The sequence below is a fragment of the Cucumis melo genome, chromosome 1 (genome assembly GCF_025177605.1).
Source record: "Cucumis melo cultivar AY chromosome 1, USDA_Cmelo_AY_1.0, whole genome shotgun sequence".
Lineage (NCBI taxonomy): Eukaryota > Viridiplantae > Streptophyta > Magnoliopsida > Cucurbitales > Cucurbitaceae > Cucumis > Cucumis melo.
In genome coordinates this window covers 21,138,720-21,156,339 of record NC_066857.1, presented here as the reverse complement: position 1 = coordinate 21,156,339, position 17,620 = coordinate 21,138,720, and the positions used below count along the sequence as shown (strand labels likewise).

The window sequence follows — 17,620 nt, the reverse complement described above, 5'->3', positions numbered from 1 at the left end:
TTCTTTATATATATGAATATGTATAAAAAGAAAGATAACATGGATAATTTCAAAAGAAAAAAAGGTCCTGGCACGTGCACTTTGTATTCTAGCATTTAAAAATTTTGAGTTACTGAAGGACCTAAGCACAAATTTGCAAGTAAAATTAATATTTAAAATGAAGTGAATGAAGCATTGCGTGATTCGTAAGGTATGGTAAGGAAAAACAAAAAAGTATCCACCGAAATACGAGGAAATAAAAAGCAATGTGGTGTGGAAAAGGAATCAAAGATTCGTTTTTCTTTCTTTATTTTTTATCATTTATCATTTATTATAATATAATACTTAAAAATTGGATAATCCCATTATTCATTTGGCAATTAAAAGTAAAACACTATATTATCAAAGGAAAAAGCACACAGAGGAATTCAAGAGGAAAGGTACAAAATGTACAATACAAACAACAAGATTAGGTTCATGTATTGTTACTACTTCTTTTCCCCAATGAACAACAAGACATGTGCATGTGCTCTCGATCCAACACAACATTGAAAAGTCTTCACTTTGCTCTTTACTAAATTAGCTTTACTTTTCAAGGAGGCTGAAAACCATGTCCCAGAAATGTCTGTTCCTGAATCCGAACTCTGCAGTTCTTTCAAGCAACTTCAATTGGGTGAAGTAAATGCAAAGTTTTATAAGAAATTAAGTTGGTTTTACAGTCCCAATCAGCCATGAAGATAGTTGGTGTGTAATAATGTTAGAGAAACAATTGTCAACGACAATAGTTGTTGAAGAACTTTTATTTCTTGACAGGTTGCTGCTGAAGGAGAGGGACTTGAGGGTACAGCACCAAACACGGTTGATCCCTTGGAATTTGTGGTGTTTAGAACTGATGAACTTGTGCTGAAGAGTTGAAAAATGGCAGTGTCATTGTTAGGAAATGAATGTTGGTAGCAGGAAAGGAAAGAAGGCAAATGTTAGCAATGGAAGATGGGGTTTGTACCTAGTGGATGTGTACTGACATGCCATAGTACCTGAAAAAAAAAGTGGTGAGAAAAGACATAAACAAGACTTTATAGAAAGAGAGAGTCAATCTATGAAGTTTTATGTCAAACATTTTGCAGTTGCAGAAAGAAGAATTCCACTACAGCCCATTATAGCTTCAATAATTCACATCACTTTATAGTCCCTACAGACACACCCAACCTTCTTCCCTTCACTAACCCAACTTGGAAAAGGGGAAAAAGTGTGCGTTGTGGGGGCTGAATTTCCTCTGACTATTAGATTTGGGGTTTTGATCATTAACTTCAAAGTAAGAAAGGATTAATTGTCTTTATATCCACATTTCTCGTAGAAGGTTTAAAGAAGGTGAGAGAGGGCAAATAGAGTTTGTTCACGACGGCTGCTTTTTTTAATATTTGCAAAGCTTCTGGACCTTCAGAAGAAACTCTCAGTTAGCATTGCAACAATTTGAAATTCTTTGATTCTTTGGACTTGTTACCAGATTATAATAAGTTAGCCTGATCTTCTCCGCTTTCTCTTACCTCACCCCCAAAAAGAAAAAAAGAAAGGAGAGAGAATAGAAAAAGAACACATTATTATCAAGTGAGGCAACAAAGAAACAACTTTTGAAGGAAGCAACATACTTGGATCAGTGCTAGTGATGACAGCAGTCCCACCAAAGTTACAGCTGTTTGGAACAGGATTCTTTTGATAGTAGCTATTGAAGGCGTAGGAGGCATGATCATGAATGGTGTTTGGGTTGTAACACCTCTGACCAGCTTGAATTGCTGAACAATCAGTACCACCATAGCCACATGCGTAGTCTAGAGCAATTTGTAATGCCTTTTGTGATGCACTTTGACTAGCAATGCACCAACTAGCCCCTGACGACGGTGGAGATGATCTTTTGGGAGACTCCATGGCCGGAGAATACGTGTCTGAAGTTGAAGTTGGATTGATAAATGGAGTCGAGGCAGTGGGGTTGGAAAGAATTATTGTGGGAACGGTTGTTATAGGGGTGGTGATATCCCTTTGAGAGGTGAAAACTGGCCGGGAACTAAATTTCTGATTTTCGTGGCTTAGCTCTCTCGCGTGTCCTGTCATTTTGGATCCCAGAAACAAAATTTAAACTATATTTTTCCCCCCACATTGTTATTTTAGAAATAAAAATAAATTCATCCTCTTGAGCCAGAATTGCTCATTGAACAAAACAACATAAATCTTGATGAAAATACAAGAAAGCTCAGTTAAAATTCATCATCAGTAGGCAAAGAGTGCAGTGAAGTAAAAGTTGTTGAAGTTCATATTAGCCTGTAAAAATCTAGGGAGCCCCTGTAGACGCTTGTTTGAGCATATCATAGAAAGATTCCAGGCCAGCATGAGTGAAGTTTACAATAATAGAATGTTTACTCTAAATTCTCTTTGTCCTAAATTATGAATCAACAAGATGAAAATAATTAACTTGCCACATTAGATCCCAAATTTCAAGCAACTCAAATTTAAAAGCAATTTAAAATTCACAATCTTCAATTCAGAACAGTTATTCCCGGGAGACCAAATGGGAAGAAAGACAAGAAACAAAATATTCAATTTGTTCAGTTCTGGAAAAAAAAAGACAGATGAAAATTAAACAATAAATATGGCCATTAAAAAAATGTCAAGTTTGAATAATATGGCAGAGAACAAAAATACAATTAATGGGCTATTAAGGTTGCGTAGAGGATACTTGATGAGAGAAGAGAAGGTACATGCTTTATCTGTATAAAGGAAAGAAAATCAATTGGAATGCACTAAATGCCTGTAATTGAAATATCTAGATAGTCGTTTGATCATCATATAAACTCCAAATTTACAGAAGAAACGAACAATCAGTCACCTGGATAGAGAAAATGACCAAGAACGAGGAATATTAAGCTCTGTATAACCCATTCATGGGCCAATCCTCCTGTTCTTCCTCTAATGAGCAGGCTGTTCCTCATCCTCCCACTTTTAGATGATAGTTACTTAGTTACCATAGATGCCTGCTTTCTTTCTGGTTTAAATATAGAGAATTGGAGAAAATATTGTGGAGTGGCATCATTACCTTGTCGAAAAGTTGAAGACTTTACACTTCTTGTCCTGTAAAATATCCATTTCGAAAGTACAAGTGCTCCTTTTTTATTTGGGTGGAGAGAGAGAAAGTAGACATAGGGCGTAGGGTGGTGCGAGCAAATGAGAAACAGAGGAAGGAAAAGAGAGGGAAATGGGGGGGAAGCCCGAGGATGTTTAACAAAAAGAAAGCAAAAAGAAAGATATGATTGAAATTTAGTTCTTTAATGTGGGCTGATTACTGATAATCTTTGATGTAATGATGGTTATGATATGTTTACCTTTTTTCCTTTTCCTTTCTGGCCACTCCGGCATGGATGTATTAAAATTGGTTCATCTTTTTCCAGCCTAATCATTTCCTTCTGATCCCACAATCTTGACTAACCACAGTGACAATTGATTAATTTGCAATCCTAATTTGGAGGATAAAGAGTCTGAGTCACCACTGAATTTTTTTTACTTACACATCCCTTGCGAAATATACAACAAGTCCAAGCTAGTTGAAGGAAATTCAGTCAGATCATCAATCCTGACAAGATTGTTCATATGCTATGTTTATACATAAATTTATAAACAGTGTTTGATGTATGAATTATAGGCAATCTTTGATAAACTCAAAATAGCCCAAATACCAAACATTAGCTACATAAAGACATCAATATTTTTAATATCTAACCAGGGCATGAATATTCTAAAGAAAACCCAAATAGGAAAAAGTTCTGCACATTTTGAATGGAAGTCCTCAATTCAGGTCCAGTCCAGGCCAAAAGTTTCAAAACAAAAAAATGGTGAAGTTGAAAATGATTATAAAGTGGAAGGCCAAAAGTGAATCCTAAGCCTGCCATTTGCACTATAGCTGGATTAGAAAGAAACAATACCTATGGCCCATGTGTATAATGACTCCTCTTTTTGGGTGGATAGTGGCCCTGCCTTAGATTGGAATTGGACGACTGAGTTTCTGCCAAGGCCACACCACCGCAAAGTTCTACCACCTTCTTTAGCCACTTTGTAAGTTCTCTGAAGAAAAAACTGAAACCGGAGAATCGGAAGTGAAACATGTTAGCAAGTTTTTGTGGGCTCCCTTCACTTTCACCAATATCAACATCAAAATTGATCATTTCCAACCAACCTTACCTTTCAATGGTGGATAAGTATTGCACCACCATGAGAGACCTGCAACAATTTCATGCCCACCTGATAAAATCCGGTCAGGCCATTGACTCTTTTGCTGCTAGCCGAATTTTAGCCTTTTGTGCCTCTCCGTTGGGTAATATGGATTACGCATATTTGGTATTTCTGCAAATGCAAAACCCTAATCTCTTTTCTTGGAATACAGTAATAAGAGGCTTCTCTCAAAGCTCAAACCCTCAAATTGCTCTCTCTCTTTTCATCGACATGTTGGTTTCATCACAAGTAGAACCACAGAGATTGACTTACCCATCAATTTTCAAAGCTTACTCTCAACTTGGACTTGCCTATGATGGAGCTCAGCTTCACGGGAGGATAATAAAATTAGGCCTTCAGTTTGACCCTTTTATCAGAAACACAATTTTGTACATGTATGCTACTGGTGGGTTTTTGAGTGAAGCACGTCGAATATTTAACCAAGAAATGGAATTTGATGTCGTTTCCTGGAATTCCATGATTCTAGGTTTGGCTAAATGTGGGGAAATTGATGAGTCGAGGAAGCTATTCGATAAAATGCCTGTTAAAAACTCAATTTCTTGGAATTCTATGATTGGAGGGTATGTTAGAAATGGTATGTTCAAAGAAGCTCTAAAGCTGTTTATCAAAATGCAAGAAGAGAGAATCCAGCCTAGTGAGTTTACTATGGTGAGTTTGTTAAATGCTTCAGCTCAAATTGGAGCCCTCAGACAAGGGGAATGGATTCACGAATACATAAAGAAGAACAATCTACAGTTGAATGCCATTGTTGTTACAGCAATCATAGATATGTACTGCAAATGTGGTAGCATAGGGAATGCCCTCCAAGTGTTTGAGAAAATACCCAACAGAGGATTATCCAGTTGGAACTCAATGATCTTTGGCCTGGCTGTGAATGGCTGTGAAAAGGAAGCAATTTTGCTATTCAAAATGCTGGAATCTTCAAGTCTTAAACCAGATTCTATTAGCTTTATGGCTGTATTAACAGCTTGTAATCACGGTGCAATGGTGGATGAAGGCATGAGATTTTTCTCACGGATGAAAAACACATATAGAATTGAACCATCAATAAAACACTACAATTTAATGGTGGACATGATCAGCCGAGCTGGGTTTCTTGAAGAAGCAGAGCAGTTCATAAAAACCATGCCGATGGAGGGAGATGCAATTATATGGGGGTGTTTGCTTTCAGCTTGTAGAATCTATGGGAACACAGAAATGGCAAAGAGAGCAGCAGAGAAAGTTAATGAATTGGATCCAGAAGAAACCATGGGTTATGTTCTAATGGCGAATATCCATGCTTGGAGGAATAACTTTGTGGGAGCAATGGAGAAAAGGGTTGCGATGAGGATGAAGAAGGTGGAGAAAGAACCTGGGGGCAGTTTGATTGAAGTTGATGATGAAGTTCATGAGTTCATAGCTGCTGGTGGGAGGTTGCATCGTAAAGCTCAAGAGATCTACCTTGTATTGGATCAATTGGGAGTAATGCTACAAGATAAAGGAGCTTTTGGAGAGGAATTTGAAATCAATGAGTGTGGAGATTAATGTTTAAGACCTAAATGACACTATGAAAATGTTCCTAACGTCTTCATTTTGCATATAAACCCATACAAAAGTTACTTTAAATTTTGAAAGGAAAAAAAAATTGAACTTTTGTCCCACGTGTTCTTCATTAAACACAATCAATACAAACTACCACACCTGAGGCCCCTGACCAGTGAGCTGAAGAGCACTATCTTAAAAATCATCTTTCCACACCAGCAAACATCTTCGAGGGAAGGTCAAACCTGCAAAGTCAGTATCAAGAATATTCTCAATCACGATCCTAATCTCAGCATACCAGATTCCATCTCTCAGTATTTAATAATGACAGTAAGATGTAGAGATGTACATTAGTCGGGTTGGACCGGGTTCGAGAAAAAATAAGGAGCAATCCAAAGTGAGCGGATTGACAAAATTTGAACCATATCGATTTAACATTCAAGGATCAACCTAACCCAAATTCGAGTTAATTGGTTTTTTTAATTATATTGTATTTCAAATTTTTATATCGGCAAGAATTCAATTTTCATCATTTTCATATTCTTTCAACCCAAATTTTCATATTATTTTAAGTCTACGATAATATGTTCAAAATCATAAAAAAAAAAATTAATAATCATACAAAATAGCAATGTTCATTAAAATTTAAAAATACATTCAAAAATTCAAAAATTCAAATTCATACAAAAATTAATAATCACACAAAATAGGAATGTCAATAATGTCCTGTAATATCCATTCAAATTGAAAAATAGATTCAAAACTTCAAAATTAAATAATGTCCATTAAAAATACATTAAAATGTTTAAAGTTCAATAACAAAAAAAACACTCCAACTTGACGTCCAAAGTGTGTTACGAGGATGACGATTTTGGATGATTGTTTGGAAATAACATATAATGCTATAAAAACTCATACTAATTATCAATATGCTCTTCTTCCAAATCCAATTCATTAGTTCAAAATAATAGAAGATGACGGGTTCCCTACAAAACAAATCATACAAAAGTAAATAAAAATATACTTAGCATAATATATGTTAGTCAACAATAAGGAAAGTAATCAATTACATGTCTCAATATTCTCATAAGTCTCTAACTCTTCAAGTTGTAGATGAAGATCTAATAACATCGAGCCTCCTCGAATCCAATTTTGCGTACATATCAAGGTTTTGACTGTTCTAGGAGTCAAATAACTACAAAATGAATCAAGAATCTTCCCACATGTACTAAATACAGATTCAGAAACCACCGTACATATTTGAACTGCCAAAACATCACGAACAATTTTTGATAGAATGGAAAATTTGTACCCATTCATTTTTCACCGATACATAATATCAAATTCATCTTTATCTACTACATCCTTGTCAGACAAATAAGAAGTCAAGTCATTCTCCACTTCCATTGAGCTTTCTTCTTCTGAGCTTTCTTCTTCTCTCAAAACACAAATGTTATTCATGGATCAACTTCTTCATCATTCTCCACTTCCACAATAATATTGTTTGATTGCTTAAGATCATCGGTGCTATGACTAATTTGAGTAGAAGGGTTATGTTGTGATTTGTAAAAGTCATATAGATGATACAAATACATCTTCACGCTCTCAACTACATCCTTAACAACATCACTCTCATAAACATTGGAAAGACAATAATTCAAGTATTTTAACTTGTACTGAGGATCAATCATCATAGCACAAAAATCAACTTATTCATCTTCTCATGCGAACCCCAATACTATTAAACTTTGTTTTCATATTCATAGCCATCAAACTAAGAACAGAGTTGTTGTTGCTCCATTTGTTCAAAATAAATTGAATTTTGTTAATCTCCTTATAACCAACATTAGAAGTCACATATGAAGATCCACTTATTTTTGTAGTGGCTTCATAAAACCCTTTCAAAAACTTTATAAACACATTCATCATCAACCAATCAGACACACTTGAGGGCACCAATCTCTTATTTTCACGATCATCTTCCTCAAAACACTCAACAAAATCTGAGTTCTCCTTCTCTTCCTCTAAAATTTTGAAAGCTTTTTCAAATTTAATTGCATGTTCAAGCATTAAATATGTAAAATTCCACCTAGTAGCTACATTTAAACAAACAAGAGCCTTGCACTGAATTTTTTCTTGCTTCATATATGCTTTAAATTTTTCCATTTTCTTAGGTGATGATTGTACCTATCTCACAGCATTACGAACACTACAATAGAATCATGCATATCTTTCAATTCATCATTTACAATAAGATTGATTATATGAGCACAACACCTCATATGCAATAGCTCTTCATCTAAAATAATGGATTTCCAACTTTTAAGTCTTCTCTTAACATATGAAATAGCCACATCGTTGGAACTTGCATTATTAATAGTAATCATAAAGATTTTTTCAATCCCCCACTCCAACAAACAACTTTCAATTGCCCTCCCAATAGTCTCCCCTTTATGATAAGCAACTTGACAAAATCTCAAAATCTTCTTATGTAAAACTCATTCAGAATCAATGAAATATGTTGTGATGACCATGTAGTTCACATTTTGTAGTGAAGTCCAAGTGTCCGTAGTAAGACAAATTTCTTGAGAGCTTTTAAGTAAAAATAATTTCAATTTTTTCTTCTCTTCAAGATATATTTGATATATATCTCTAGCTATTGTTACTCTCGATGGAACATCAAACCTAAAACACGCAATACTATAGAAGTGTCTAAAACCCTCGGTCTCATCAAATCTGAATGACAACTCATTCATAATTGTCATCTTAGCCCATGCTAATCTACATTCTGATTGACTAAACAATGTAGTCACAAAATTACTAACATTAGCTCCCTTCCCATCATTTGTAGGTACAAGAGTTAAGGTGGTTTGTCTTTATTTTCTTCTCTGTACGAGTACTTTTTACATTGATTTCTTAAATGCTTCCACAAAGTGCTAGTTTCACAAATATTACTATAACATGCATAATCCTTGCTACAATAGTTACACTTGCACCTAACTCCATCGTTAGCACTCGCTTCCATTTTTGTGAATTGATCCCACACGGAAGAAGTTTATTTATTATTAAGTCTCTTTCTTTTGGACTTAGAAGGTAGAGGTGGTACATGTTTTGTAGTTTGACTTGTATTAGGAGAGGGAGGAGGCGTTTCATTATTACCAGTAGTACTTGCATTCTCACTACTGCTATTCATATATAAAATAAATGAAATCAACATCTAATTAAACTTCTAACACCAACATACAGATTAACTTCCAATACCAACATACACCAATTAAACATATACATATTTAAACTTCAAGCACCAACATGCACCAATTAAACATATACATATGTAATTCCAACACCAACATACAATACACCAATTAAACTTCCAATACCAACAAAACATACACCAATTAAACTTGCCAACACCAACATAAAATTTAGATTTCAACACCAACAAAAATATCTAAATCCAACTAAGCTTCCAATTAAAATATATACATATCTAATTCCAACCCCAACTAAAATTTAGATTTCAAACAATGCATCAGATTATTAGACACAAAAAATTTTAACCATTAAAATATTTAACTTATCATAAAGTTAGATAACAATGGTGATTTCGCAATATCCAACATCATGTCTGTAGTGACGAGTTTTAAAGAAACCCAAATATAAATATTTGAGGCATTGTTAAAAGAAAGTGTTACATAACAACAAATATGAAAACCTCGAGTTAAAAGAAAGCCAAAATCCAAAGCACAAAGATAAAAAAGAACATGAACTTTAATAATAATGAGATAAAAAAAGGACCAAATGAACAACAGTGACCAAAAGACCTATTGAAGATGATTGGGAGGATGAAAAATCCTCCCTTGTGAATGAATGTCACCTACTAAAGATAAAGATGATGGGGAGAATGCAAGTTTGATTATTGTGAATGTGGCTAACAACATAGAGACCAAGTTTGATAAATATGGAAAAATAATGAGATCAATTTTTAGGGTTTACAACAACTTGTCTCCCCCACAAAAAGTTAGGGGGTTGCCTCCGATCATGATTATACATATTAGAATAATGATTAATTCTATTGTGTCCTATACAGCACATAGAACTAATGTTACTATTCTTTTTAGCAATCATCCATTTGATGAAGCATTCACTTGATGAAGCATTCATTTGATGAAGCATTCATCCATTATTTTTATCCTCATACACTACAGTATTAGCAATCATCCATTTGATGAAGCATTCATCAAGTCTTTCAAGCTAAACTCTTATAAATTCTAGTCCAGTGACCAAAATTTCTTCTAGCAATAATTTTGAAAGCCAAAGAACAAAAAAAAAACAATTAGAAAAGAGGATTAGGACGTCATTTCCTCTACCATTGGAATAGATATCGCTGCCATTCCCACCATCGTTGGTGGCTTTGGTGATTTCGTTTGTGTTTTGTTGGACCGACGACGAATGTAGAGGATTGGGATGAGGATGAGGAGAAAAGTTGCGATTAGGATGAGGAGATGAAATTGAAAACAAACCCACAAATCAATCGCAAACGTTAACGCAGGGACAAGGCTGAGAGGAAAACACGCAAACAATATTAGGGTTATGTATGTATGTATGTATGTATGTATGTATGGTTGAGTTGGGTCAACCCTACGCTTAATTCCCCAACCCGGTAATCCTACCTTTCTTTTTTTAAATTTTCTAACCCAACCCAATCCAAAACATAATTTAACCCAACCCAAAGCTTACGATTTGGGTTGGGTGGTCTGAGTTTTTTTAACACCCCTAGTAAGATGGCTATTGTCTTCTTCAACCAAAACCTTTAATGCTTTTATTGGGTTCTTTCTCTTGATGGGATAGAAGAAAGATTGAGTGTTTATTGTTTTGGTATATTGGGGAACATAGCCCTAATGTTCTTTATATACTAGTTTAATTAGAATCCCCATTAAATCATGAGCCTTAATTAAATAGATCACACAATAGGCCCAATTAAATAACATAACCCAATGTGATAAATTATTAATTTACATACATAGCCGACACTTTAATTATATGTATTATTTAAATACGTCTAACAATCTCTCCCTTGAGCTATGTTTGTATTCCTGATATAATTAAATCACATAAACCTTAAGCGTGCATAAACAGGTTATTTTAATAGAATTCCTCTTTAGTTCAATCTGGTCCATCTACCGTATCAGTATGGAACCAAGGTGACTTTTGTCACTATCTTTGCAACTAAACCTTCATTGATCACCAATTTCAATATATTCAATGACATAGATCAAGTATGGATGGATAGCATGGAAACTACATGCAAAGTGATCTAGATCATGCATATTTCCAACTGATCCAAATTCTTTAGTTAGATCACTTTTAAAAAACTTTATGCTAAACAGCATTTGCAAAACTGCATGCATGATAAACAAGTTCAGATAATAAAATATAGACCATCAACTTTATTCTATATAGAAAATAAATAACTTAAAGTCAAAAAACATCCTTAATAACAAACTCCCACTAAACCATGGAATCAGAAAATTGACTACTACCAATATGAGCAACATACTCAAGGAAAACTTTAATGGTGTACTTTTAATCAATGGATCTGTCACCATTGAGTTTGTTCTTTATGTGTTCTATAAAAAAATTGACTATTCTAAACTTCTTCTTTTACAACTAAAAGCTTTACGTCTACATGCTTTGATTCCGTATTGCTTATGTTGTTATTGGAATACATTACTGCTGAGTTATTGTCACAAAATAATTTTGTTAGTCTTTGTCAACTACTATTTGCAACCTAAAGGCAAAAATTCGTAACCATATTTCATGACTAGATGCCTCATAACATGCTATAAACTTCACATTAATGGTAGAAAAAGTCATAAGTGTTTGTTTAACACTTTTTCAAAATATAACTCCTTCAACCAACATGAAGTTATAGCCTGAAGTGGATCACAAACTGTATTGACATCCAACATAATCGGATCAGAATACTAAATGATCTCCGATAAGTGAGCATATAATCTTTTGTTCTTTGTAAATACCTTATAACCCGATTGGCTACTCTCTAATGATCCATCCTCGAGTTGCTTAATTATCTGTCTAATGCTCCAACTATGAACACATTAGGCTTCCAAGCACTAATGCATAGGAAACCTTATGCACCTCCTTAATCTTAAGTGTGGTCTCGAGACATTGACCTAAATGAAATTTATCACCTTTAGCGATGGAGGTATCTCCTGGTGCACAATCTTTCATGTTAAATCTACTCAAATTTTTTTAATGTAGTTTTTTTTTTGTGTGATAATCTCAAAATACCAAAGCAATCTCACATTATTTCTATTACTCATACAAACGAAGCATCACCAAGATCATTCATCTCAAAATTCCTTTAAAGAAACCTCTTAGTGTCATGCAATAAACCTACATCATTACTTGCTATGAGTATGTCTTCAACATATAACACTAAGAAAATAGATTTATTCCCACTGAACTTGTGATATACACAATCTTCTACTATATTCGCCTCAAAACCAAAAAGAGGTAATTACTTCATGAAATTTGTGATACCATTAACGAGAGGCTTGTTTGAGACTATAGATGGGTTTCTTCAAATTTGCACACCATAAACTTTGAATCATTAGTTACAAAGTTTTCTGGTTGTACCATATAAATCGTCTTAACAATGTTTCGATTGAGAAACACAGTTTTCACATCCATCTGATGTAGCTTTAAATCTAACTAAGCTACTAATGTCACGATTACCCTGAAAATAGTCTTTTGATGAAACCAGAGAGAAAGTCTCTTTATAATTAATACCTTCCTTTTGAGTAAAACCCTTTGCAACAAGACGAGCTTTATATCTTTTGATTTTGCCTTGTGAATCCCTTCTGGTTTTAAATGTTCATTTACAACCTATAAGTTTCACTCCTGATGACACTTCGAAAATTTCCCAGATGTCATTTTCTTTCATGAGTTTTATTTTCTCTTCCATAGTATTTATCCACTTTTGAGATTTAGGACTTTGTAGAGCTTGTTGGAAGTTGATTGGATCATTCCATTATGCCAATGTCATCCTAATGTTCTTAAAGAAACACAATATAATCATATGAAATTGCACTTCTTTTTTCTGTAATGGGTCTCCTTAATGACACTTCATGAGATTGTTGAGTTTACGCTCCAGGGAATTCATTGTTGTCTTGTTCTATAATTGATTCCATAGTGAAGTCAGAAATTGGAGTCTAAACATCATCTATGTCCACATTAGGAAGAGAAACTAATTTTTCTTCAAAGACAATTTTCTTTATGTTATTTTCCTCTTCAAACTCAACATCCTCAAGGAATTTGGCATTTCCAGTCTCAAAAAACGATTTCGAAGTGGGATCATAAAACTCGAAACCCCAAGAATGCTCAGAATACCCAACAAAATAGCAGCTAATAGTTCTTGGGTCCAATTTTCTTTCGTTAGGTCTGTAAGGCCTAGCCTCAACTAGACAACCTAGACATGAAGATGCCTAATACTAGGCTTCTTTCCTGTCCACAACTCATAAGGGGTTTTAACTATTGCTTGAATAATCGTCTATGAACGTAATAAAGTATTGTTGTCAAGAATTCGTAGGGAATGGACCACAAATGTCTGTATGTATTAGTTCTAAGACGTCTGAATATTTGTTGGCACATAATTTTCTTATGTTTGTCTGTTTTCCCTTAATAGATTTCACACAGACTTCAAATTTGTTTAAATCAAGGGAATCAAGAATTCCATCTGACACGAGTCTCTGAATTCTCTGTTTAGAGATGTGACCTAAACGCTTATGCCACAACATAGCAGAATTCTCATTTAATTTACGCTTTGTACCACATGATTTAGACAGCAGAACCTTGTTAGATAAAGCATAAAAATCAAGCATATATAGGTTATCAATTAAAGAACCGGTACCAATAAGCTTGGAGTTTTGAAAAAGACTAACTTTATTATTTCCAAAAGAACAAAAAAACCAAATTTGTCCAAACTGAAAATAGAAACTAAGTTCCATCTAAATGACGATAGAATAAAAGTCTCATTCAAATCCAGAAAACAACCAGTTTTTTAAAAGTAATCTAAAATTGCCAGTAGCTTCAACTTCAACTGCTTTGCCATCACCCACATATATGAATCTTTCAGCATCATTTGGTAGTCGGCTCCACAGTCAACTCTACATGGACATACTTATGTGAGTAGTTTCACTAGAATCTACCCACCAAGTATTTGTAGGTATAGAAGCTAAATTAACTTCAGAACAAACCAACGTAAGAAGTTTACATTTCTTTACACACCATTTGGTGTACTTGGGACAATATTTCTTGAGATGTCCTTTCTTTTTGTAGAAGAAACAAGGATTCTCCATAGCTTGTTTCTTATTCTTCTGAGATGTCCCTTTTCTACAACATATGTATGTTTCCTTTTCTTCTTACCATGAAAGTTAGTTGCCAAGTGAGAACTTTCTGTCATTTCTCTCTTAATCCTATCTTCTTCTTGCACACATTGTGAGATAAGCTCATTAATACTTCATTTATCCTTATGAGTATTATAACTTATCTTAAACTAAGTGAATTGTGCAAAAAGAGAGATAAGTACAAAATGTACGAGTAAATTTTCATTTATCTCGATATCAAGTGCCTTTAGTTTACCAACGAGATTGGATATTTCCATAATGTACTCTCTGATGTTTCCATTGTCCTTATACCTCGTGGAAGTTAAAGTAGTCAAGAGACTATTTGCTTCCCCTTTTTCTTTTTTAGCAAAATATTTTTCAATTTCAGCAAGGAACTTTTTGGCATTTTTACTTTCAGTAATAGAACTCCGAAAAGATTTTGGAATAGAGTGCCTAATAATCATCAGACACATGCGATTTGACAATTTTCACTTCTCAATATTAGCCGTATTCAGTTGTTCCTCAGCAGAAGCAAGTTTATCGCTCCTTAATGCAAGGTTCAGATCTATACACCTAAGAAGTATCTCCAGACTTTCCTTCCAAATCTTGAAATTCGATTCATTCAACTTAGGGATTGAACTTAGATTATTAGATATTTGAGCAAGACCAACTGAACAAAGAACGAGCAAATAAATTATATACTCACAATTAATAGGTGTCATAAAATAAAATATGACAAAATAATTTAACATATACGGCGGACCCCTTTTACAAGTACCTAACACAACATTGATGTTCAACCTTTGGGTAGAGCATCAACTGTAAAAGGTACTCTCAATGTAGTAATCAAAGTACTGACGGTAAACTCTGTCAAAAAATTAGCATTTCTTTGGACCGTTTATTTTCGCATGACACTACAAGAAATTACGGATTTTCTGACGTCATTTTAGACCGTCAGGAGATATGGCGTCGGGAGTTCGGACCTCTCTCGATGCACAAATTGAGGTGTCGGGAGAGGCAAGAATTCTTGATGCTTTACTTAAAGCATCGGAAATTCTTGGATATATCCTGATATTTTAAGTACAGCGTCGAGAGTTAACCTTTACAAAACCCTCCCTTCTTCACAGATCTGCGAAGAAGAGGAAAGAGATGGGTAGAAATGGAGTTGACTAGAGTTATCAGCCGCTGCCACTACCTCCATCTTCGTTTCTGTCACGACCTCTTCGTTGTTGGTAATTCAAAGTTTAAAATCCTAAATACAACCCCTTTGAATTTTTTCTTAATTTCATTTTCTATCAGTAGGTTTCTTTTTTTTTCATTCTAACTCTTCCAATATTTATTCTTGATTTCTGTTTTTGTTATATTCAAGAGTTTGGAATATGGTTGTAATTGCTTTTCATGTTCTTGGCAACAATGGTGAGTTTAAAAAGGTAAAGTATGGTTTTATTTATTTAATTTTTGTTTACTTATTGATAATGTGTCTGCAAAAAAGGAGATGGAAGTTGCAAAAAAGGAGATGGAATGGATGATGCATTGAAGACAATGATGAAATGGATGTTGAAGAAGATGATGAAATGGATGGTTACCCAAGTAATGAAGACGATGGACAATGAGATGGAGATGGAATGTATTTTTTTAAAAAAATAGAGGATTTTCCGACGCACAAAACGAAGCGTTGGAAGATCCTAGACATATACCAACGTTGTATACAATGTCGGGATATGTCTAGGATCTCCCGACGCTTCATTTTAGTGCGTCAAGAAAATTTCTCCCAACTCATTTTGTCTGACTTTCATCCTAACACACATTTTGGCTTCGGGAGATCCTTTCTCGATAATTTTGCTATATCTTCTGACGCTTTTGCGCGTCGAGAGATCTCCTTTTACTTGTAGTGTGAGCAATCCTTATAACTGTCACTTACTCATTACCACACGCATACTCATAATTTGGCTAAATAATTATCTTCCTTTGGGTCGATAATTATTCGCATAAATAAATGAATATGCATATCCTATATTTTAAAATTAAACTAATCTAGATAAAAGAGGCTACTTTGGCAACATGTTATTTTGACCAATTCAATCTAAAATATAAGACACAATAATAATAATTTTATTATTGCAAAAAATAACAGAGGAAGAACACTAAATAATCTTTACCAAAATTCACTCAATGATTTGGTACATTAAAATACAATTAATGCAACATAAACATGTGAGTATATATAAAAAAAATCATCATTCAAGTTTGTCCACAAGATGATCATTTAACCTTGAACCTATTAATCTTGAATTAACAACAATTAAACTTAAATTCACAACATGATTAATTAACAAATCTTTCAATCTAGAATAAATAAACATTTAAAAAAACCCAATATGATTAATCAAATATTGAATCTAGAATGATTAAACATAAAACCACGATATGATTAATCAAATCTTTAAAACCACAATATCTTAATCAAATCTTGAATCTAGAATAATTAAACTTAAAACAACAATATGATTAATAAAATCTTGAATCAAGATTAATTAAATTTAAAACCACAATATGATTAATAAAATCTTGAATCAAGAACCCAATAGAAAACAAACAAATTCCAACAATTTAACATGAAATTCATGCTCTAATACCACTTGTTAGAATAAATACTTTAGATCCATATAATATATTAGCCCAAAATCATTCATGCCAAATTGTCAAGAATAAATTACATACCAGATTCTATTATCAAGAATAAGTTGCATACCAGATTCCATCTCTAAGCAATTAATGATGGCTGTAAGATGACTATTGTCTTCCTCAACCAAAACTCTGAATGCCTTTAGTGGGATCTTTCTCTTGATGGGATAGAAGAAAGACTGAGTTCTTACTGTTTTGGTATATTAGGGACCATAGCCCTAGGTTATTCATATACTAGTTAATTATGATCCCCCATTAAATCCTAATCAATCTAGGAATAGATTTCTACCCATTTAGTCCATACTCAATTAGGAAATCTCGTGCCTTAATTAAATAGATGAAATAATAGGCTCAATTAAATAAAATAACTCAATGTGATAAATTATTAAGGGGTTTTAACTACTATAACCCTAAATAGAGTGTCGTATTACAAGTTGGACCTAATGTTGCCAAATTTTTCGTAAATGTCCTAATGTGCTTCAATTTTACACAAATGTAGAGTCCAAAAGACCAAACTGCCCATCTTTATTATTAATAATATGTTAAAAAAATAGAAAAATGAAATAAGGAAGGTGAACTATTGCATGTGATTAAGATTTGCATTTATTAGATATCTTATGTAAATACGATATGTGATTAATTCTATTATGGTAATATTTTAATCAAAATTATCCCTTAATTATTATTTTTTTTTATGATTTTGTTCAAAAGTTCTTCCCTCAGTCCGATCTTTCTTTGTCCATTCTTTCTTA

General features: G+C 33.7%; 2 protein-coding genes across 7 annotated transcripts; one reads left to right on the top strand and one right to left on the bottom strand.

The window, feature by feature from the left end:
• Window positions 1-351: 351 nt before the first annotated feature.
• LOC103489662 (glucan endo-1,3-beta-glucosidase 3-like) lies at window positions 352-4,097 on the bottom strand. 6 transcript variants are annotated; one of them, XM_051079882.1, is made up of 8 exons: window positions 3,948-4,097; window positions 3,534-3,598; window positions 3,351-3,449; window positions 3,065-3,099; window positions 2,858-2,967; window positions 1,626-2,078; window positions 983-1,013; window positions 352-882 (listed from the first exon to the last, which is right to left on the bottom strand). In XM_051079882.1, exons 3-8 carry the CDS (start codon window positions 3,423-3,425, stop codon window positions 705-707), a joined length of 882 nt encoding a protein of 293 aa, XP_050935839.1. In that variant the 5' UTR covers window positions 3,426-3,449; window positions 3,534-3,598; window positions 3,948-4,097; the 3' UTR covers window positions 352-704. The 6 variants fall into 6 exon arrangements, with proteins under 6 accessions (XP_050935839.1, XP_016900362.1, XP_050935837.1 ...); XM_017044873.2 differs by having other exon boundaries at window positions 3,065-3,133; window positions 3,351-3,598; XM_051079880.1 differs by having other exon boundaries at window positions 3,351-3,598.
• Window positions 4,092-5,892, top strand: LOC103489661 (pentatricopeptide repeat-containing protein At2g42920, chloroplastic). Its single transcript, XM_008448918.3, has one exon. It carries the CDS (start codon window positions 4,126-4,128, stop codon window positions 5,776-5,778), a length of 1,653 nt encoding a protein of 550 aa, XP_008447140.1. The 5' UTR covers window positions 4,092-4,125; the 3' UTR covers window positions 5,779-5,892.
• Window positions 5,893-17,620: the final 11,728 nt, after the last annotated feature.

Coding starts and splice junctions, on each gene's coding strand:
- LOC103489661 (XM_008448918.3), top strand. CDS start 4,126: ATGTTAGCAAGTTTTTGTGGGCTCCCTTCACTTTCACCAATATCAACA.
- LOC103489662 (XM_051079880.1), bottom strand. CDS start 3,425: ATGATTAGGCTGGAAAAAGATGAACCAATTTTAATACATCCATGCCGG. Junction 2,968..3,064: donor GTCTTCAACTTTTCGACAAG/GTAATGATGCCA, acceptor ATCATCTAAAAG/TGGGAGGATGAGGAACAGCC. Junction 883..982: donor TGTCAGTACACATCCACTAG/GTACAAACCCCA, acceptor TCAACTCTTCAG/CACAAGTTCATCAGTTCTAA.